Genomic DNA, 23,310 nt, shown 5'->3' on the forward strand with positions numbered 1-23,310 from the left:
AGCAACCAACCCCTTCGGGGGGGTTGGTTGCGTTTTAAAATCTTGTGTAAGAAACTAAACTAAACCCTCCGAATGGAGGGTTAAAACACTTGACCAACCCCCTTTCGGGGGAGCTTGATCAAGATTTTAAAACGCAACCAACCCCTTCGGGGGGGTTGGTTGCGTTTTAAAATCTTGAGTAAGACACTAAACTCGGCATTGTTGTGGAACACAACAATGCCGAGTTTGTTTATAGTTGATATTGTTGATGACGTAATTTATTGACAACAATGTCGATTAAACAAATATCTGTTGACATTGTTGATGACGTCATTTTTTGATTTTTGATTCTTTGTTGTGAAGCGTTATTTGTTGACATTGTTGATTGATGACGTAATTTATTGACGACGACGAAATCACAAATTTGTTGGTATACCAACACAACAATGCTGAGTAAACAAATAACGCTTCACAACGACGAGATCACCCAACTACCAAGACAGTCGCGTGATCACTGCTCCAGAAGCAGCACATCGCATTCTTGAAAATGAAGATTTGACTGACAGTTGGCCTCCGAACAGCAACGTAAAGAACTAAAACATCAGACCTATTTAAGAAATGAAGAAAAGTGAAAGAAGACATTATCAACTACTTGAAGTACCAACACCAACAAGGTAAACTGATACTAATAATACTACTCATTCAAGTCATACTACTCATTCGATATATTACGATTACGAAAACTAACTTTATGATCGATTTTAAGATGAAGATTTGCAAGGGTGGAGTTGGACGTAAAAAGTTGACTGTAATAATTAGAGAAAGCACTCCGAAAGGAGTGCGTTGCTCTATTATTCATAAACATTTGGAGAGATGAGGGTGGTAAACATGGATGAAAAATGTTTCGATTACATAAAACCATCTTTTTCAGTTACTGTAATTTATTACAAATGATGTGTAACAAGCAATAATACTGAATTTTCCATATATTATTCACATATCCGCAACTTTCACACAAGAAAAAATGCCAGTAAGCCAAGGAATTATAATTCCTCAAACCAGAACATATATACTATACTTAAAAATCTTCAAGTAACTCTGAAATAACCCAAGATAAAAAACATTTGCTGAACCAGTTTTAACGTACTAAAAAATCATATTAAATATAATAGATTCCAAATTATACCTCTAAACTCATAAAGTACAATATTTTACATACCAGCCTGTCACAATTAAATGAATTCAAAACATACATCAAAGTCCACAGCATGACCATTGCATTTCACTGACATACGCCAAACATAACCATCATGAATGTTACTCACAATTCAAGGAATATTATGTCTGTATGTATTACTGGTATATGGTACAAACACTTGAATGTGATATACTGGTTAGAACTAAAGAATTTCCCACTTCATTTTCAATTGGCATTTTCCAATACTGATACAAAGCAATCTCTGAAAACAATATTTTAGAATTCAGTAACCAGGCTTTGCACTTACTTTACAAATTTACTTGTTTCACAAAAATATGTACTCCTGGATGGTGTCTATTTCACCAATAAACATAATTTTTGGAAGGGATATATTAACAATATGAAAAGCTTGAACTTTAACCCACTGTTCAATATGTACATATACCACACAGAAGAACAGTCCTCCCTGTATTAATATATGTCATATTCTTTTCCAAAAACACACTGCAAGGTATCTGTAATATGGGTGAAAATGCTGTACAGCACACATCAAAGTCTTAACAACCATAAATATACCCATATGAGACCACTTGCAATATTCCCCTCACCTTAGAATCCCAATCACGCAATTTTTGTTTTGCTTGTATATCAGAAACAAGAAAAGGAAGAATCAAGATTAATCTGAGGGGTAAATTTTTGCTCCATATTCAGATGAGCTTTAGGGTGAGAGCCACGTCCAACATATGATGTTAACCAACATTTAGGTAAACACTGCAGCTACCATTTTCCACCTGTCAAAATGTTGGTTAACACCAAACCATTCAACACTGCTCTCACCTGAAAGCTTAAGTTATACAATGAACTCCAGCAAAAACCTATGGACAAGAAATCAGATGATGCTGTCAAAATATGCCAGATCTGGCTATGTAAACAAATTATTGAACTCAGAACTTTGTGACTGCCAGAACTGTTGTACTTCAATAAGCATGACTAACAAAATCTGTAAGGCGTATCACATTGCAATATCTACACAAGTGAACACAGACGTTGATCTGGAAAAAAACAGAAGCTCTTTCTTGTACACCAAAATATATTATTGTCAGAGTGTCCTGTTCAAATGAAGAACTTTTACTTTGAAAATCCAAAGTGCATTATTTTGCGGAAAATACCAGGACCCTCCCAGAGACCTCTGTAAACAAACAAAAAATCACTTTACTGCCTTTGTAGTTTTTAGGTTACATGTATCATACTTTTATTACAAACCTTACTAGAAATCACGGGATAAATGGTCACTACTGACATCCATTCCTTGTTTTCCAAACAAGAGGGTTAGAAGACCTTTTACTTTCCAACAACAGAGACACAAAACTACAGCTTCACAAACAAAAAGGACAAGGCATGATCTGAATTTCCAGTTTCACTACATAATAATCCTCCAACACTTTTGAATACTAGGCCATAATGAATTATAAAAAGTGGAAACGGGGCCAAACAGAATAAATGTAATTAATTTTCAGTTATAATACACATGAATAACGCAAACTAAATGTGCTCCCTACTGCAACCCACTTGATCAACAGATTATCATCAACCACAGTAGAAGATATAGTCAAGAACAGGTTAAAAGCCATTCAGTGTTAAGGCAGGAACATTGACTTTTGCTTTATGAAGTGAATTTTTTTTCTGTATCACTAAAAGTACTTTATGCCAATAAAAATATAATATATAGGTAGTAGTAGCTAATAAATCATTTTAAAATGTTGCAAAATTGAAATATATAGGAATGCCAGTAATAAATTAAGATTCACAGAGAAATTAAGAGAAAATAAAATTTGATTTAACACTGGATTAATCTATGGTCTTCTGAAACAACAAATAAATCCAGATCAGAAGAAACAGTGCTTCTAACGAAGATATCTTATGTAAGGCTTACAGCATTCAAAAGATTAAAACAAAATTTTATTTGTTATTTCCATTATAAATATTTTGTGATCACTTTGCAACAGTTAAACAAGTACACCGGTAACTAACATTAATAAATCTATTTTCTTCAAATGGATATAATGATTCACATAAAAGCAAGGAAAAACCAAATTTCAAATACATGTGGATACTTTAAAACATGTGTGTCTTTAGATTACTGCACTTACCTCAACATCAGATTGAAGTACAGTATTGGCATTACATCCTTTTTCATGTGGAACATGGTGCGTCTCTCTACACCCTGGTCAAATGGGAAGGTCTCTAGGGGGTTTGTGTCATAGTCAAACTCTGCCATGATACAGCTTCCATATCCTGTTACCAGAGGGCACGATGTGTATCCATCGTAAATTGCTGTTGGAGTCTTCCCTTCCAATGCTGCCGACAGATTTCTTCGTAGCACACCCAATTGACCAGCTAAAGCAATTGCAATATAATCTCATTAAATTAAAATTCTATGTACTAAATGCTATGAAACTCGAAGAGTAATTTTGAAACACAATGCAGTAAAATCTCTCTCTACCTTGCTGATGTTGGTATTCTGGATTGTAATGCCACCCTCATCAGCCCTGAAGGTGCAGGAAGCATTTTCCTCTCAAATTTTGTTCACTGTCTACAAGTCCACACAATGATACAACACAGAAGACCAACAGTGACACTTTTGATTCTGATAAACCTCATACCTCACTCTCCACCTTACAAACCTCTATATAACGTAGAGAATTGGCGGTTCTTCCGAAACACTAAGATCTGAAGTCTTCCAAAATCAGCCATGTCAATACAAATAAAACTCTGATAATTTCAGAGCTGACTGTCTCTCCATCTTCAGGAAATGGTTTTATCAGTGACAAAAACTGGCCAGTATAATATATGGGGAGTAACTGACTTGTCATTTTAACATTTACATTACATAATTCTTTTCTCAAGAAATGTAATGATCATCAGAACATTATCACCATCTGACTTGGTTTAACAATCAAATTGTATGGATATTCTTCAGTATTAAAACACACACAGTTTTGAGGTTCCTTACTCCAGTTTTCCTGGTCTTATGTAATAAATGGAAAAAAATGTATAGTTTCCATACCAACTGCTGCTCCAGTCTTTGAGGTGGGAAGGGTTGTACAATCTCCAATGCCAAAAATGTTGGGGTACTTGATGTGTTGCAGAGTGCCTTTATCAATGTTAAGGAAGCCCACAGAGTCTGACAATTCCTTGTTTTTGGCTATCACTGGTGTTGGACAGTGGTGAGGGCAGACATGCAACATCTGGTACTGTATGTTAAACAACAGAAAAACACTATAACTTTACATGCACACCATATTATTATCTCTCAGAGAAAAGACAGGACAGAGGATAATCACATCTGTGATTTTTCAAAATCTGAATTCTGAGGATACTGAAAACAGTGAAGAGAAACTAGTACAACTGTGAAATTTCTTTCACAAAACAACCTATTGAAGATCAGTCGGAAATAAAAATTAAATTTAAAAGTCCAATACCAATTATGAAACAACTGATTCAGTATCTCATTATTCAGATTAATCTATATTTATTTTTATATCTATGAAGAATTATAGTACAAATAGTATTCAAATCATCTACCCATTTTCTGTACAGTTGTTACAATGAAATACATTTATAAATTTTCATAAAGTTTTCATCGTTATTTACTGTGTTTTGTACATTTAGCAACCAGTCACAGCTATGAATAAATGGATAAAATTAATTCCTTTATTCTACATGTTGATAAATTATATTGAATCCAGGAAAAAATAAACAGCCAAACTTGCATGGCCAACAAAAGAGATGGCTGAATTGACATGAAATGAGTCCTTCTAAAACCAAGAACTTAATCAGTGACTGAAACTCACCTCTTGAACAAATGTTTCATCTGGTTTAGATAAAGATTTAAACACAGCTTGTTTTTTGTCTGGTCGTACTTCTACCAAGTCAACATTCAAATTTACTTTTACTCTCTTCTTCTCAGCCACTTTCCACAGAGAAGTGGCATATTTTGGAGCTTTGAATATAACTGGCAGTGCTGTATTGTATAACACGTTCACATTCCGTCTACCATTCTGAAATAAAATAAGTTTTCTGATACAGAAATATCAATCAAATTCTATAATTATAATGTAGAATTACTATACAGCATCACCCAAGATAGGTCATTGCCATCTTGACTTGTATTCTGGATGTGCTCACTTCATATCTAAGACATGACAAAGGCTATTCTGAACAGGGTGAGTTTCCTTGGTCTTAAGGCTAGTCTTCATTGGCTTTTATTTACATAAAAAAGTGGTGCTGAAGTTTGTCAACTGTCATTATAACAAAACAGCATCAAGAAAATGTAAAGAGTTAGAGTAAGCTAGAAACAATTATTGACTTGAAAACTGTCTTCAAGATTCTTAAAGCATTTACAAACATGTATACTGATCTGCTTACAATTAATTATATATACATCAAATATTATACAGAATCATCTTACAACTGATTATGTTTTAATAAAGTGTACAAAAGAGCTACATCATGTGTTCATATTCATTAAAACTTTATAAAACTGATAAAAGTAAACCAATAAAATCTTCTCGGGCAATCAGCCGCGTCAACTGGTTCCCGAAACGTTGGTTTACTGCGGTACCAGTTGACGCGGCTGATTGCCTGAGAAGATTTTATTGACTGTACTCACCGCAAAAGTCTCAAATCCTGATAAAAGTAGCTGTTTAAATCTTTTCTGTGTCCAATAATTATAATTCACTGAATATACGAGACTCAAATCTTTCATAGCAACTAAAATTGTGACTTACACACCTTCATCACACTTACTTCTTTATGGTTTACTTTGGAATGCTGTCAGTAACTCAAACTACATTGCATTGGATGATTAATGAATAATGAAGTGAAAAGAATATGGAACAATGAAGTCATTGCCTAATTTTAGATACATTTTCCAACATTCCGTATGCATTTTTCATCTCTCCACAAATCTCATCCTCCTTGATCTTACAAACCTAATAATATATTTGGTGAAAAGTACAGATTACGAAGCTCCACATTATATTACTTTTTCAAGCTTCTTTCCACATCCTCCATCTCAAACCTAACTACTACACTCACCACACTGTTCTCAGACACCCTCAATCTATGTTCTTCCTTAAGAGTGAGAGACATAGTTTCACTCACAAAACCAGATTTTCTCTAATGCATACTTTCAACATCTTTGCTTCTTTCTATCAATGTCATTACACATTAGAAAGTTGCAAGAGTGATAATTGCCAACAAATTATTACTGAGAATGTCACATATGTAAGAACTATAAGCAATAAAGCAGAATATTTTATTTTCACACTATGTAAGACCTTCTTATCATTCTTCCTTCTTTCTGCTCTATACTAGAAATATCAAATAAAAATTATATGCAAATACAAGAGCCAACCTGCACAATCTGAAACTCAGGTTCAATAAAACTAACAATAATATAACATAATAACAATATAATATATTATATAATATAATAATGATGATAATAATAATAAAAACAGAGATAATGACAACACATATCTAAGAAACAAAGTGTTTGGAGAATTATACCCGTTGCAGGTAGTCTGCTGTGATGTAAGCAATCTTCTGGGGAGCCCCTGCACACTTAACAGGTGAATTAGGATATGTGAAGATTGCATTGCCACTGTCCAAGCGCTGTATGCAGCCATATGTTTTTGTAACATACAATGGAGAGTAGTTAGAACATACACCACTCCTATGATCCTTGAGACCCTCTAATAGACCTGGAATCTGAAACATAAAAAAGGTATTAATCTAATTTTATGGCACTTAAAGTGTTCCATTCACAATCCTATGCTGCAATACTAATAAATTAACTAACTTAAACTAACTCCATGGAGCACAGTTCTTTTTGAGAAGCCGACACTATGCTCTCCCCTTCAGGCTTTCCAATCCAAACTTTGTACATATTTCTAATTATAAAATTGTAATTCTGTATACAAGTTTCAGATATCTTTCCAGGGTTCTAAAGGCATGGAGCTTCAGTTTAATCCATGAGAATTTTCAAATAACCTAATCAAATGTCAAATCTCATTCTTCTCCAATTAAATGTGATTATGCTTAATGAAGGAGAAGGGGTTAGGCAGATAGCAAAAGTTCTCATTAATAAAATAAATGAGAAAGATTTCAATTCCTAAATTACAATGCAGGTGACTGTGTTTATGGCCTCTCTCACCTTAGTGAAGTCCAGCTCTATACCAGTAGCAACAACCATGTAATCATACTGCACTATATCTCCTTTTTCAGTGGTCACTTCATTCTTCTTGGGGTCTATTTCAGTGACTTTGTCCTTAAGCCACAAAGCCTGTTTAGGCAGAACATCTTCCATTGGTTTGTAAGACTGGTTTAATTTCTTCATTCCACCACCGATCATTGTGAACATTGCTTGATAATAGTGTCGCTACAACAGTGAAGAATAACAGTTTATTCCTAATTCTACAGTTTCTGATTTGCGTGCAGAGTTAACACAGTAGTTCACTTAGTTCACATAGTAATACAGCAGCAGAATGAATCTAAGCATCAAGCTAATAAACAAACTGTAAATATTTTAAGTGTCATGTACAACACCACTGTGTTTGCTCTCCACTTAGTCATTAAAACTTGTGAAACTTAGGAGTCTTGATTTAGGATAAATTACAGTTTTCATAGCTTCATCTAACACTCTATCATGAATTGTTTTTCATAGCACAACTCAACAGTGATCACTTCAAATAACGCTGTAAAACAAAACTGGGCTGTTAGCACCATACTCTAGTTCTTTTAAACAGAATGAACAAAGAGATCGAATAAATGATATGTCCTAATTACTGATAAACATTCACAATTAAAAACTGAGGACATAATAAACAACTTCAGTTGCCAAAAATTTCCTATTGGCCTATTATAAATATAATATAATCAATCATAAAGTATGTACTCAATGAGATGATGCACAATATTTATCAAAAGGAAACATGAAAAAGGTATTAGTTGAGAAACAGTATTTTCTTCCACTACTTATGGTAATTCCAGTGTGTGAAAACAAAAGCAGACTTGCATTTACACAGAATTTTTTGTTTGTCTTTGACTACAGAACCCACCCTGCACATATTTTGAATGTAAACTTGGAAATGGACTAAGAGAGATGTAGAGACATTGTCAACCAAGAATAAAAATACTATGAAAAAAGCTTTTTTGGGGGGACAGAAGCTTAGAGATTTTTTACGAAGTTCTATGAAGTAGTAAAAAATTAAAATACTGAATAATGACCTTAGGACAGAACAAGGACAAGGTAGAAAGTTCAAGAACTGAAGATTACAAATGTGATTAGAGTGACAGGATACAGCAACAAGAGGAGCACATATAAGGGGACAGAGAATAATGAAGGATGACCTACACACATGAAATAACAATTGATGATAATGAAATATTTACTTGCCCTTGTACCTATGAGTATTTATTCTGATGGATAATCCACTGCAGCAGTAACTCATACAACTTATACAATAACTTACATCAGCTGGATCAATAATAATGACTCTGTTCTTCCCAAGTTTAGAAGCATATTTGGCAGCAATACTGCATCCTCCAGCTCCACCACCCACAACCAACAGTCTACAGCTATAACAAAACAATTACAACTAATAGAAATGACTGAATCACTCACTCCCTCCATCAACTGTGAACACTTGCACAGATGATTTTCCTCTGGGCTGTTATTAATTAATTGATCAGATATGTAGGAAGTGGTGAATGGAATTCACACTTAATTTCAGGAAAAAAATTTACTCTTTCACAGTTTATCTTTAATTTCATGTTTGTAGCATCAACTATTCCAAAACAGGGAAGCCTGAAAACTGCATCTTGACTATGACAAACTGTATACTGCAAAGATGAAAGAAATAGGGAGTATACTTAGCACCATTACACTTAGGTTATTTTATTCTTGTTGTTACACACTATAAAACAATTAAAATCAGAATGAACTTACTTATGTTGGTCCCTCAGAGCTGTTGATGCTGACAAACTTCTCCTGTTTAGAATCTCACAAGGTGATTTCAGGCATGATAATGTCTTCCAGAAACTCATGTTGAGTTACTTGGGTTGTATGAAAAATATACAGCAGTACAAAATTACTTTGTTTGTAAGGTTACAATTCTCTCTTACACTGGCTATACACAGAGAAATGCTACAAATGAATCCTTCCTAGAATATAGTCTGACATCATACACCAGACTTACATTAACAAAACGCTGATTGGCTACATGAGGGCAGTTATTCATCAAATGTTTACTTCTTTACTTAGAAGTATATGCATTATAAACAGCGTCGACATTAAATTACCTCACAACGTTTTCGTTCTGGAAACACCTTAGGAACACATAATCAACACTAGCCTCTAAATTATTCACTTTTATATATTCTGTTCTTTCGTGATGTAGGTGACCTCCGCTACCAATTAAAACATCACGATATCAAGGAAACATGGCTAATTGTAATAGTCAGGCCGAGCAAACCACAAGTAAGTAAGTTGAAAAATACTTACTTTTGGAACAAACGGGAAAAACAGAAATAACAGTAAAATAACGCATGCAATTTCCCTGCAACAAATGGATGTCAAATCATATTAATAAAGTTAAACACCAAACACTATACACACATTACCACGACTCTTTCTACATTGGCCATGGTCTATCATACAGAGCAACACGTGGTAAGGTAAGAGAGATAAAGAGTTGCAGGAACCATTGAATACAAGTGCTCATGACAGAACCTTAACTGCGAACTGCACTCCAGATGTCAACCCGCTTCAGTACGTCCCTATTCAGATTTACACCGAAAATAATAGGAATTGAAATCTGTGCTTCGAATCCACATATTTTCAAAGTGCATTTAATTTATTTTTGTATTTGTAGTTTATTTAATTCATATAAAGATAGCCGTACCATTCTCACTCAACAGACAAGAGATGAATGATTTTTCTCAGAATGTCTTTGGTGATGCTATTATATTACTGCCTTCTTTATTTGCAACTTTATCCATTGGCTTCTTTTAAGCTTAATAAATATTAAAACATTAAGAAGTCACCAAGTTTGAATAGATGGCTCTTACGTCATCTTGAAGTAAAAAAGAGGTGGGAGATGCCTGATTTGGTAGACTGAGCTAAACACAAATCAGATCCAACAGAATAGGTGTCTCTCCTTTCTTGCCCATGGACAAAAGATCCACTGTTTGAAACTGAGAGAATTAGTAAAATTTAAAAAGTTTTTAAGGCTTTAAGAAACAGACTGGATAAGTCAAAAATAAAGCAGTGCAGGGAAAACTGGTGCACTTTTCACTTTCTGTTATCCTGGTATTTGTGTTCCTTACTGGAAATGATCAAGACATTGCCCCCCCCCCCCCCCCAAATTGACAATGACCATGTAACATAAACCACAATTTCAGTTTTGTTTTCCAAGCCACAAACAAGTACATGCTAGCATGTTGCCTCACAAGTACTGTAAGTCCTTTAAGGATTTAATTCCTACCAGAAGAATGCTAATATAATACCTTAACATGGGATGAAAATTCTTCCTCCACCATCCTGTGCATTTTGCTGTCCATTATCTTTCTCATATGATTCTGAATAGCCCTTGCAGTAATTATTATTAAGCAACCTAAGAAAAAAACAATATATAAATATAACCTTATTCATAAATTTGTAAGACAAACACAAAGCAATTGTATAGTTTGCTTACCACTGTATAGATCCTTCTGAAAATAATGTTATCTATGATAATAAACATTTTCTAATCAATGAGCCTAAATGCCTTCAAAAATTTGACTGCACTTATAGACCCATACTGGGGCATGTAAGGAAATAAATTGAAGTACAACATTCCAGTATAAACATATATTTTTATTTTACAAAACAAATAGTCAGTACTGATAAAAAACATAAGTTTCTAATACCTTAGATTACATAATTACATCTGTAACAATACTTTAAATGAGGTGGGAGTATGTAATAAAAGACTGCAAAAGAATTATATATGTACATTATGAAATATTTGAAATAATCCACTTTGTGAGATTGTATTTACAGAAAAATGACACAAATAAAATAAATATTAATAAATGTTTCACTTATCTTAATGACTGATTATCAGTCAAGTGTACATGTCACTGGTTTGCTGTGGCAATTCTAACATTCATATTACTGCTGATGAGAAATGTACAATAATACTGACCAAGTGAAGGATCTGTGATGACAAAGCAAAAAATCTGACCCCACAGTAGTGTTATTACATTCATACAGATGTGTTGACAGTTACCAAGATATACGTTCCTTTTATACTTTACAGTGTTTCTAAGAAAATAACTCTGAAGAATGAAACAGACTCAAGCTCAAATATAAGAATGGAGCCCAGTATGATTCATGCATATTTTTTTACTTTCCTTCAGCTCATCAAACTCCTACTATACATCCACATGAGGGTATAGCAAGAACAAAAAAAACTGAGAAGCTGCAATGAGTTTTTGAATAGTACCTCAGTAATCAGTCTTTCCCCCTACATAAAATATTGCTTCTGATGAGTATGAAATACAAGGAAGGGATAGCTTTCTGCTAAGACATACCTAAAAGAATTACAATAAGTAAAGGCTGCTGCTATAACATTTTGAACAACACTTTGCTAGTGGAGGGTTTCAGCCATAAATTGTTCATAGATTAATATTTAAAAAAAAACAGTTGTGGCATTGTTCATCATAACAGAAAACACATGCCAAAGAACTTCAAGCTGAAGAAAGAGAATGTTACATGTGACATATGATTTATTTGATGACATAACATATTGGTAAAAGAAGCTGTAAGGCAACCATTTAAAATATACTCCACAGGATACAAAACATGGATATGCAATAAAAACTGTTCTTATATGAAACCAATATAACAAGCTTAGTGCAAGATAACTGATATATATTACAATTTTGTTCATATAAATAGAATTTTAATACACTGATTTCCAGGATAGCTCTCAGACCCATTCCCAGAAAGGCTACCAAACAATGAGTATGATCATGAAATGATCAAGTAATGAATTATATGAACACTTCGATAGAACATTGTTAACCACCTACAAGACTAGACAGAATCGTAACCCAGAAGCTCAGAGAAACATCTGCCTCCAGGTTGAAGATGGAAGTGATATGTTCCTCCAAAATCAATAAAATCTTCAGGTGACTTTCAAGGTATCCAGTCACATCAAAACCCTGATTATGGGGACAGAGTTGATTCCTGAAAGGTTGGTTTACTATGGTAACCAGTTGCCACGGCAGATTGCCTGAGAAGATTATATTGATTTTACTTGCCGCGAAAGTCTCAAATCCTATTTCCTCCAAAATGTTGGAAACTGCCAGTAAAAAAAGGCCACAAAGTGTCATATGGCAGAGGGCCATATCATCTTCACAGCTGTGAGAACCTAAAATCTCAGATACCTGATCAGTATACTCTACTTGTATGTAGCCAATCTGTGAGGTACTCCAGAATCATATACAAGTATTGTACAGTCCACAAAGAAAGAAACATTACCATATACATACTTCAGAAACATTTGGTCACTTATTATGTACAGATGAAACAATGTACTATAACGTAAAGTACTGCTTCAAGGAAAAATACTAAATAAATAAGATATCTAAATCAATGTGAATATTTATACAGATCTTATTCTGTAAAAATGTAATACTTTTATAAATGTATGACGAATTTATATTCATCTTGTTGGTTTATGTTCAGTTATAATTGAATTCTTTTTCTGATATTATGCAAATAAAATATCTAAATTAGAAATAAATTCTATGTGCTGCCAGGATTATGGGTGATTCAAATTCCTATCCTGCCAGAGGAAGTGTTTCAGTTTCTGGTGGTAATATATGGTACTGCTATGCAATTCCTGAAAATTAACCACCATGTACAAGGCTAAACTATACAGAACATGACCAGAATAAGATTGTATCTTGATATAAGTTTAGTGCTAACATCACTACAGCATGTTTTTTTGTTTTAGTTAAGCACTAATACCAACAAGTATACTTGTTATAATAATGATTTTACAGTATTTCTTAATAATGCTCACAGGGTGTAATGGCATGACTGGGAGGTTGAGCAGTTCTGTAAATCACAGATCAAGAAAGAAATTTTATGACTCTTGCACCAGGCTAATTAACAATAAAATATCATTTTTATTAAATAAAAATTATTTAAAGATTTTAAAACCTAACTGTAAAAAAATATGCCAATATTTCTCTCTCATACGTAAATAATAAATAGTCTATAATATACACTACAAAACAGTAATGTAATGAATAAATCTTTATGCTAAGAAATCGTGGCAATTAATTCTCACCTACTATCATTACACGACTGAACTTCAGCAATAATTTCAATGTCACTGTCTTGATCACTAGTTGCATGTATGTCTGCTGTTAAATCTCCTGTGATTACACTGTCAGTTGATTTCCGCATTACATTTGGATTAATTTTTATCACATTGGTTCCTACTTCATTATCACTTACATCACCCATTTTTCTCTGAATACCAGCATCAGTAATCAGAGTTTGATTCCCTTGAATGATTCTGTCAACATCTGTGACAACTGGTGTAACAGAAGCTGGCAAACATATTTTTGGGACAATGAATGTCTGCTGATAGTTTGAGTTCTGAATGACAGCTGAAATGGACAACTGATTTCCTGTTGTTATGACTGGATTTGTGACAAGAACTCCAGACTGCACTGCCATACTACCACCCTGAGAATTCTTGTTCATGGTTGTTACTGTTTTCACTGCACCACTATTTATAACTTGAATACTCTCAGCTTGAGTTGAAGGGAGGAGAAGTGCCTGACGGATAAGTGGTGATGCTTGATTAGCTGTCAGTTTCTTTCTTGGAGTAAGAATAGGCTCACTGCAGCCTCTTTTCAGATTAGTAGATCCATTAACAAGAATCAGTTGACCTTGAGGAGCTGTTGTAAGATGTTGCTGGAGCAATGAAGTAGATGTGGTAGTATGTGCTGATGGCAGTATGCTGTTTGTGACTGGAAGAGCAATAATTTGGGGCTGCAATGGCTGTGAACCAGATGGTGATGGAACACTGGATCCTAGAAACACAGTACATTTCATTTCATATCACTTGTATTTGAGGGAAAATTAATTTAAAAGTTTTGAAGCACCTTATGAATTACATTTGATTTATTTTTTAAAAGTCAGGCATTGCTTATATGCACTCAGCTTACATTCACATAAATATAGTAATATTTTACTTAGCATTTATTTTCTAAACATTTCACTCCATCATTAATTGCACTGAATCTGCCCAGAAAAAATGAAATTTGTTACAATTTCAACTAACCTTGTGTCATGGCCTGGGTAATGGGACAGTCTTTATGTGCAAGTAAGAGAGTCTTCAGGTCTGCTACCTCTCTTCGCAACGTTGCTACTTCTAACTGCAGCTGCTGATTCGTTGTCAACATCTCCTCTGAGCTCCTCTCTAGTTCTTGAATCCATGTTTTTCGTTTTTCTCGGCACCTCATTGCAGCAGCTCTGTATGAATTTAAATGTATGAAATGTATTTTTCAGTGAGGTTTTATTCATACATAATGCAGAAGGCAATGGAAAAATGACCATCAGTCTTATCTCCCAATGCACTTTATTGATTCTGATAAAAATTAGTACCAGAGTGTCATAATAAAAGTTATATTTTATGTATTAGTTAACTATAATCTATACTTGCATTTAAATTGAACTTCACCAAATTTCTCAAAAATATGTCGTATGAAAAATACTCACGGCATAAAGTATGAACTCAAACCATCTGGTACAAAATTAATTTTAAGTTCTAGCTACATATTTACAAACAAAATTAATTATGTTTTAAGCAGAAAGTAAACTGTTTTCCTGAGCTCAAAAAGCTGTGTTAAAGTGTCAGAATGGTCAAAATTCAAACATATCACTTATGGCCTAACTACAGCAGCCACAACTTGTTTACAGGGCGGGAAATACAACAATGGCTCTGGAAATGGACTTCACTTACCAAAGACAAATACACTGAATTGCATGACGATGGTGTATTGCCCTGTCTACAACCTTGCTTGTGTAACCCCTGTTAAGATATTCAGCCCTACATATACTTACACCCTGCCATTAATGTGTTAAAATACTTGAATGCTAAGAGCTAAATCCATTACTCTACAATCCTGACAATATATACCTGTTTCTCTCCAGGAACTTCTGTCGTTTTTTCCCTGGATCTTCACCACCACTGGATGAAGAAGCTCTCCTTGCTGGTGCTGCACTAACAGGACTTGTGCCACACACATCAGGAACTGTCTTTCTAACTTTAGGCACTGATACCTGATGGAGACCTCATACATTTATTGATTTATTTGATGACACTGTACTAAATGCATACGTTATGTTTGGTGGTAGGATCATTATGAATGGTGAGTTGGAAGAGACATGGAAGGTAGCAGTTCTGACCTATTTGTCGGAACTATCTTGGCATTAAAATGGAGACTAGAGTAAATCATGAGAAACTCCAATAATTTGAGATCTGAATCTGGCACTTCTTGAATACAAGCTCAGCCATCTACCATTCAGTTAAATCTTCCCAGTTTGATGTACAAATCACATTTAAAATAGTCTGTCAAATTTAGACAGCAATGGTTAAATACCTAGAATTTCATTCCTTTTAAAAGTTCACACACACACAAACATGTTTCAGCCAAGTTTTTAGCTCTTCTACTTATATTCAAGAGATCCTAGTTTCAAATCAGCCCAGAGACAGGTAATCCTGACTGGCTTGCATGGTGTCCCTCAGTCCCTCCAAGAAAATGCTGGATAGTACCTTAAATTGTGTTATCATATCATGTGCTTCTATACAATTTGAGCTACTGACAGGATTATTAAATAAACCACAAATAATAAAGATAAATTATTTATACGATCTAAGAACAAGAAACTGCACTTACTTTCGCTGAGGATTGTTTTGGTGGTGATTCTTTGTTGGTTGCATGAGTTCGGTTATTGCTTATAAGTGTCTGCTTCAGTCTCTACAATCAATGAAAAATGAACATAATTGTGTACTGCATATGTAAACCCTACATAGTATACAGAAGTATGCCAGAAGTGTGTATTCTATGCCTATATGAATACTGAGGCCTTATGTGGTATGTGTCCAGCTGATCCCTCCTTACCCACTCTTTTGAGTTCCAGTCTTTATTGCTTTGTATTAAATCTACCACCAAACATGATTATAACAATTCAAAGATATCTGATATTCTGGGTTCCTCTATGTAAGTACCCCTGGTGGCAGAGGAGAAAGAAAAAACCAAGCCAGTGATGACAGGAAATATAAATGTTTTATATTTGAAGAGTTCAAATCAAAAATTCAACAGAACTTGTATGGCTATCTACATGGTATTTGAAGCATTATGCAACTGGAGGTTACACTAACCTTGGATATTTTAATTCATACACTTACTAAGAACAAAATTGTGAATGCATGAACTTACAAGGTGGGACCAATATTATCATTATGATAATTTAAACCAACATTTTATTTCATCTTTTTCTACTTGTGTAATAATTAATCACTCCTGAGGCGAGAAAAGTCAGTCAGACATAAACCAAAACAACAAAGAGGGTCAATTCAGAGTAAGCTACAAATTAATACGTACAAGTTTGGCAAGTGATAGGCCTGCAGGTTGTTTTACTGGCGCTGATGATGTTTTCACAGTAGGGGTGGGGTATTTGTTTTTTTCTAGTCGGACTACTGGTACTGTTGTTGCAACAGCTGCAGGACGTGTGGTGGTAAGTACCACTGCTGCATTCTGCATTGGTCCTGGTTGTGATTCCACCTATGAAACAAGATATTGCTATGTAAGGAATACAGTAGCATAAAGATGGCTGTCTTCTGGGTTGTTGAGCCATGTAGTCTGGTAGAAGTTTTCTGTTTCAGAGGTCCTTGCTGCCTCCATCATCAGGGCACTGAGGGCCTTCTACCAGACTACATGGTGCAACAACCCAAAAGACAGCCATCTTCAGACTCAACCTCAAATCCAAAACAGTAGTCATTTACACTTATAATAACTTTGGAAATATTCCAAAGCCTGAAAAAATTTGTTTTTAAATATCTAAGGAAAGAACTACTCCAGTGTATAGTTTAATAGGACACAAACAGAAACATATATACTGCTCTTCTAAAGAAATGTTACTTGCTGTAACTTTGATTACCATGCAGATCAATTCAAACATGACAAAAATGGTAGCATGAAAGATACTAATTGTTATGTGATTTTTAACTTCTTAGTCTTACGGGAAAATGTAATTTCATTACAATGGAAATCACACACCAAATGAACTTATTCTATTAATAAAACAAATTACATGCGCATGCATGAAAATGGATGAAAAATTACATAACATTTTCTAAGCCTAAAATCTGACTATAGAAGTAATGATAACATACCTGTGATGGTTGCACAAGTTGATTTGCTCCTGAAGGCGTAACATGTTCCACTGGCAGGGCAGACAATTGCAGGAGTTTACCATCAGGCATTCGCAGTAAGAGCTGTACAGTGTTACCACCAGCACTTGACAAAGTTTGTGATGATACTACTTCTGGTGGTTCTGTGCTCAAAGTGCCAATTCCCAGCCCACTTTTACTTCCTGTGTTGTCAGTTCTGGAATAAACATGAACAATATATATTATTCAGTCAATGACTGGTGTTTTCTGTCCATACCTTTTACACTTTCATAACTGTGTAGTTCTAAAACCCTCACCATCAACTACACCTGAATTTACTAGAAAGAAAAAGATGCCAAATGTAAATGACTCATCATATTGCTAATAACGTGTCATGTGTATGTAATTGTAATTAAATCTATTTAACATTTCAGGTATTATATTGAACTTCCTATCAGTCCTTTCTAGATTATTGTACACTTGAAGCTAAATAGCACCTGCAATCCACGCTATGTTTGTAAACAATCTGCACAACCATATTAGTTAATCATACTGTGTCAACTACATACGCATCAAGTGAAATACTGGGCGATCGTGAGTAATGAAAGTGAAGGAAGAGCTTTCTCATGTGTCATAACAGATGACAGGACTGATTATGGAAAATCAGGCTAGCTAGACCCTCTGTCAATATTCAAACCTAGTACATTCTGAACATGAAGTAGGAATGTCATTACCCAAACCACAATGTACGCTGAAAATAAAATATAATACCTGAAAAATGTCAGGCCATAAAAATTACTCATGAAAGAGCATTCTGTCCTATATGCATTTAAAGGTATGTTCTCACCTAACTTACATGATCTGACTGGAAGTTTTCTCCTGGTGCTCTGAAGTGTCTGCTTCCTGCCGCACAACCTTTGTACTGCTACCAAGTTCCACAACAACCCTCCTCTCCTTCAGTATGTGTCCTGTAATTATCTCTCTGTGGCACTCGCCATCTTCAGTTGTCGACGTAGGATGCAGCAATGGATCCAGCTCGTGTCGTGGACTTTGGGACGTACTGTCATCACTGCATAGACTGAAAAATGTAGGCACACAAACAGTAATGATTTTAAGAGTAACAAGGTTCAATTCAGCAAGCAAACACGTTATAAACATGCAAATTACACAGCTTGAAAACTACATTAAATACAGCTTTGAACTTTTCACAATTTTGCCAATACATATGGACAATTTCTGTGGAAGGTAATAAGTTTTTCTAATCTTGTTTCAAGTTACTTTGCTGAAATTAATTACCTGATTTCAATGTAAAGCAAATCTAGCAAAAATTTATTATAAATCATCTATTCATAACATAAATCTAGCAGCCCTCTACCTTGGCTTCTTTCTTCCATTTTCAGTAATGACTGATGTAGATGAAATAAAAGAAGCAGTCACAGACTTGTAAACTGAACTGCTGTTTGAAGTTGTATCTTCTATAATGTGGGGGAACACGTGTGGTGTGTGAAGTGTATCATCATTTCCTGTGGGTACACTCAAGGAATCCACCTGTGTAATTATAAACTTGCTTTAATTCTATTATACACACCAGTGGCATCTTACAAGCATATGATGAGATCTGAGGTTTTCACAGCAATGATGATGTCAATGTTGTTGTTCTGGGTCCACATGATGTTACAACCCAGAATAACAACATCAGGCATTATAACAATTATGGTGATGGCGACAACAACAGTAATAAGTGATCTAATGATAATACAAAAAATAAACAGTAGTTTGTGAAAACAAAACATTCTGCATGAAACTTACCAACAATGAACAAATAAAGATGTTATTAATGCATCTAACATGGCTTAAGCAGACTTTTTGACAAGACAAAGGGCCTCAAAGTTGCAATACACAATAAGGTTACTGGTATTAATAAACACCAGAAGTACATACATTTTAAAGAAAACTTTCTTGTAGATAAGTTTAGCTGCTGTGGTACAACCAGTGAACATAAAACTGGATAATATGTAACTGAAGACAAGCCTTATTACTTCTGTAGATATAACATGGCAACCATCATTCACCCACATCTGGATCACAAATACAAATCACTGCCAAAAATATAGCCACATTATAAACACACAACAATGTCTGAAAATTATCAATCTCAGATTACTGAGTTCAATAACTTGTTACAGACAAAACAACCTGAGCAAATATAATGGATATCTTATCAACAAACAAGACCAAGAAAGGTGAAGAGTTAAGTGACGTAGCTGCTTCATTAAATAGTCCTCAGTAAGAATACATCTCAAGAATGTGTGAAGCTATACTTCCATCTCCACATATGTCTGCATGGCAAGGTGGTTAGTTATGCACCCTAACTGGCCAATTCCAACCAACAAAGATACTTGGCACAAATCGCTGTGCACATCTGTCAGTGAAAATGAAAAAGTGGTATATCACTGCTGCTGCCCAAAACTGTAGGCATCAACATTATTACTACTATTATTACTATCATTGTTGTTACTGTTTTTATTACTGTTGTTATTGCCATGTAGCTATTTCAATGTTGTCAAGCACATGAATAAATGGACTCAACTAACTAGTCTCACAGATATACTAGATTCATGGAGAATTTTATGCAATACTTCTCTCCTAAACAAACCACATGCTTTCTTAAAATTTATAAATAAATAACAATAATGTATAAACTATTATTATCAGTCTCATTATGTACTTGGCTGATTTGTTCAGTCTATGCAGCAGGAACCTTTACCTCATGCAAGGGTCCTACTCCAGTCTTTGCAGCTTCAACAGCTTTGCGGAAAGTTTCCTCAAATGGATTGACATTCTGTAAGTCTTGAAACAGGCCAACTTCTTCACAGTTACGAATGAAGCGGGTTGGTGTAGGAGTCTGGTCCGCTGAAAATAAAAAATACATAACAGTCATTCCATCTAATATGGGACAAACTGCAGCATTGAGTTTGGTGGAAAGTGTACTGGGCAGACAGAACTGCGATGGCCAACAAAACAAGATGATCAATGGGAGAAGGCCGGGGGGGGGGGGGGGGGGGGGGGGGGGGGGAAGAGAGTAAAGAGGATAGAAGGGAACACAAGGGACACAAAGAGAAAGAAAAGTAGTCAAGAGTAAAGTTTTACCAATCTATCTCCCTAACACTATATATTTTCAAAGAGAAAAATTGAACAGGACAAAGGACATGAGAAATAAGAGAGAATATATGAGAAACATTTACATACATGAAAATAAAATATTGCAAAATATCTAAAAGCAGCAAGAGAAAAGAAGGCTGCCTTTACAAGTGATACGAACCCTTTCTGCAATATATGGACTGTCTAATTTCCCACATACTTTGTTGTGAAACACTTTTCAGTAGTGGATAACTACATGATTCAGCTGTGGGTTCTTGTGAACAAGTTAATAATGGTCTACACAGTTATATATTTTCAAAGAGTGACAAGATTCATTTCCTAGACAAAGTTATTATTTTTGTAGTATCTACAACAGATCAAACACAGGGTAGCATGAAACTAAATCAGTATGTCAACAACATACACTAAATGTAAATCAATATAAACTCACCAACAAACACATTAGTCTTTTGTCCATTTTCCAAGTTCAAAGCCATGTCATGCTTCTTCTTATGAACTGTAAGATGGTCTTCATTTGTGAACCGCTGGACAAGAGATAATCCATAGAAAATTAATGTTACAAAAATGTGTAACTTACAAAATTTGGTAATAAAATGAATGCATACAGATTTTATGTTTTTGTTGGAATAAATATCAATTTTAAATGATCTTCTCTCAATAATGGTACATACACTATAAGAAACAATTACCAAAATATAACACATGGAAAAAGCGGTGTAGGATTGTGTACACTAGTACCTTACTTCAGTAACGAAATGGTGTGAAGTATACAGAAGATTACTTAAAATATTTGCTCACCAAATTGCACCCGGCAAAAGAACAAGCAAACGGTTTATCATCTGCTTCCATGACTGTCAACTGCCGTATAAAATACCTGGTAATAATTCACAAAACTAGCTGAAACAATATTAAAAGTACTACATTAAATGCGATTGACCAAGGCCATTCATTTACTACCTTCCTCTACAGTTCTAAGACAAATACTTTCTTCTATTGTTATGTCAGAATAACTTACCAGTGCTAAATATACTTCAAATAACAAATATATTATTAAAAATGCAATAATTCCAGACATGATATCAAATAAGAAAGTCACAATTAAATTAAAACTCGCTATACGCGCCAAGCACATGCACTTGTTATCAAAATATTGCCGACAACCTTCCCCTTGCCCCCTGGAGACAAACTGTTGAACTTTACAACTGCTGCCATTTTCTAACCGCCTTGTTCAAATCGCTATTAACAACAATGGTCTACATTAAGCACTGTAATTTCGAACGTAAATGTAACACACGTCTGCTTTACATTGTTTTATAGGTCATTTGCTCAAAGTGCATAATATTAAAGCATAATTTAGAAACCTGTCTGTCCATACATATGTTTCATCTCCCAAACTAATGAAATTAAATTTCACCAAAATGTAACAGAAAAAATCGTTGGTTTGAGGTAAGAGGGAAAACAACGGTATACATAAATACTTTTTTTTTTCTTCAAAAGATCAAAATGATGTTACTGTAGACACTACATATGCTCAGATATCTTACAAAATTCAGATACCACCATTCCGACATGTTGCTTTTCTTGTCTGCCTTTATGAGTGTTACATGATGGAGTCCTGACTTATTTGATTTTGTTATTTGGTCACTCTTGAAGAATCTAAAAAAGTCAGAGAACCATCTCAGTCAAAGGAACCGAGTTTTAAACTTGATACTTCCTGTAAGATTTGAGGTTTTCGCAGCGGTGAGTATGAAGATTTCTGTCTTCTGGGTTGTTGCGCCGTGTAATCTGATAGATGTCCACCAACGCTTCTGGTGTCATACTGCCTCCGTCATCAGGGCGATGATACTTCCTGATTGCGTGCTTAGAGCGTTGAGTTTACGGATAGACTACACCAACCTAATCACTTACTTAGCCTCACAAAACGTCAAAATAACTGAGATTTTAGGATCTCAAGGAGGCGATTATTGAGATCGGATGTTGCATCCTGTAGTCTGGTATAACTTGACGATGTTTCAAAAGTGCTTATTGTTCTTAGCCCTGGTGATGGACATCTGAAACGTCGGCCAATTTCTAAAAGACTACACGGTGCAACACTCCACGTCAAAAGAATGGTCCGTGATATAACTTTTCTAATTAAGGAAAGTAAAAAGAGATGTTAAGGGAATTAAGAGACATAAACGGAAATATATACAAGAAAAGAAAGAAAGTAAGAGATGAAAGAGAGGAAACCCAAAGAAAAGAGGAAGAAATTTGCACCATTGCATACGAAACTAAAAGCTGTACATGTCGCGATATGCGAAGACATTTACATAAAGGAGATAGGAGCATGAAACGTCTAACGATGACGTCACGGCACAGGTCCTTCAATACATGTAGTGCGTATTGGCGCCGGCGCTGAAAGATAGTAGAGGCTTGCCCGAGATACGTGTGTGTTGTGCAGTG

The 23,310-nt window shown here is 34.8% G+C and overlaps 2 protein-coding genes and 1 long non-coding RNA gene across 5 annotated transcripts; 1 reads left to right on the top strand and 2 right to left on the bottom strand.

Moving 5' to 3' along the window:
- Positions 1 to 902: 902 nt before the first annotated feature.
- On the bottom strand, positions 903 to 10,000 carry Sqor (Sulfide quinone oxidoreductase). Of its 2 annotated transcripts, none has more exons than XM_022070802.2 (9): positions 9,866 to 10,000; positions 9,192 to 9,298; positions 8,716 to 8,821; positions 7,398 to 7,622; positions 6,752 to 6,952; positions 5,032 to 5,238; positions 4,245 to 4,431; positions 3,328 to 3,574; positions 903 to 2,366 (listed from the first exon to the last, which is right to left on the bottom strand). In XM_022070802.2, the coding sequence occupies exons 2-9, from the start codon at positions 9,287 to 9,289 to the stop codon at positions 2,306 to 2,308; spliced, it is 1,332 nt and encodes a 443-aa protein (XP_021926494.1). In that variant the 5' UTR covers positions 9,290 to 9,298; positions 9,866 to 10,000; the 3' UTR covers positions 903 to 2,305. The 2 variants fall into 2 exon arrangements, with proteins under 2 accessions (XP_021926494.1, XP_021926492.1); XM_022070800.2 differs by having other exon boundaries at positions 9,747 to 9,998.
- On the top strand, positions 9,591 to 15,765 carry LOC110833130 (uncharacterized). Its single transcript, XR_002544134.2, has 2 exons — positions 9,591 to 9,722; positions 15,465 to 15,765. It is a non-coding gene; the product is annotated as an uncharacterized LOC110833130 (long non-coding RNA).
- Atf-2 (Activating transcription factor-2) lies at positions 11,079 to 22,036 on the bottom strand. Of its 2 annotated transcripts, none has more exons than XM_022070797.2 (12): positions 21,884 to 22,036; positions 21,667 to 21,765; positions 21,299 to 21,392; positions 20,474 to 20,619; positions 19,082 to 19,254; positions 18,563 to 18,784; positions 17,710 to 17,923; positions 16,919 to 17,098; positions 16,211 to 16,291; positions 15,451 to 15,593; positions 14,593 to 14,783; positions 11,079 to 14,341 (listed from the first exon to the last, which is right to left on the bottom strand). In XM_022070797.2, exons 2-12 carry the CDS (start codon positions 21,715 to 21,717, stop codon positions 13,584 to 13,586), a joined length of 2,253 nt encoding a protein of 750 aa, XP_021926489.2. In that variant the 5' UTR covers positions 21,718 to 21,765; positions 21,884 to 22,036; the 3' UTR covers positions 11,079 to 13,583. The 2 variants fall into 2 exon arrangements, with proteins under 2 accessions (XP_021926489.2, XP_021926491.2); XM_022070799.2 differs by having other exon boundaries at positions 21,667 to 21,742; positions 21,884 to 22,032.
- Positions 22,037 to 23,310: the final 1,274 nt, after the last annotated feature.

The sequence above is a fragment of the Zootermopsis nevadensis genome, unplaced genomic scaffold (assembly GCF_977971745.1).
Source record: "Zootermopsis nevadensis isolate Lab colony 2312 unplaced genomic scaffold, Znev_1.0 Znev_ptg000001l, whole genome shotgun sequence".
NCBI lineage: Eukaryota > Metazoa > Arthropoda > Insecta > Blattodea > Termopsidae > Zootermopsis > Zootermopsis nevadensis.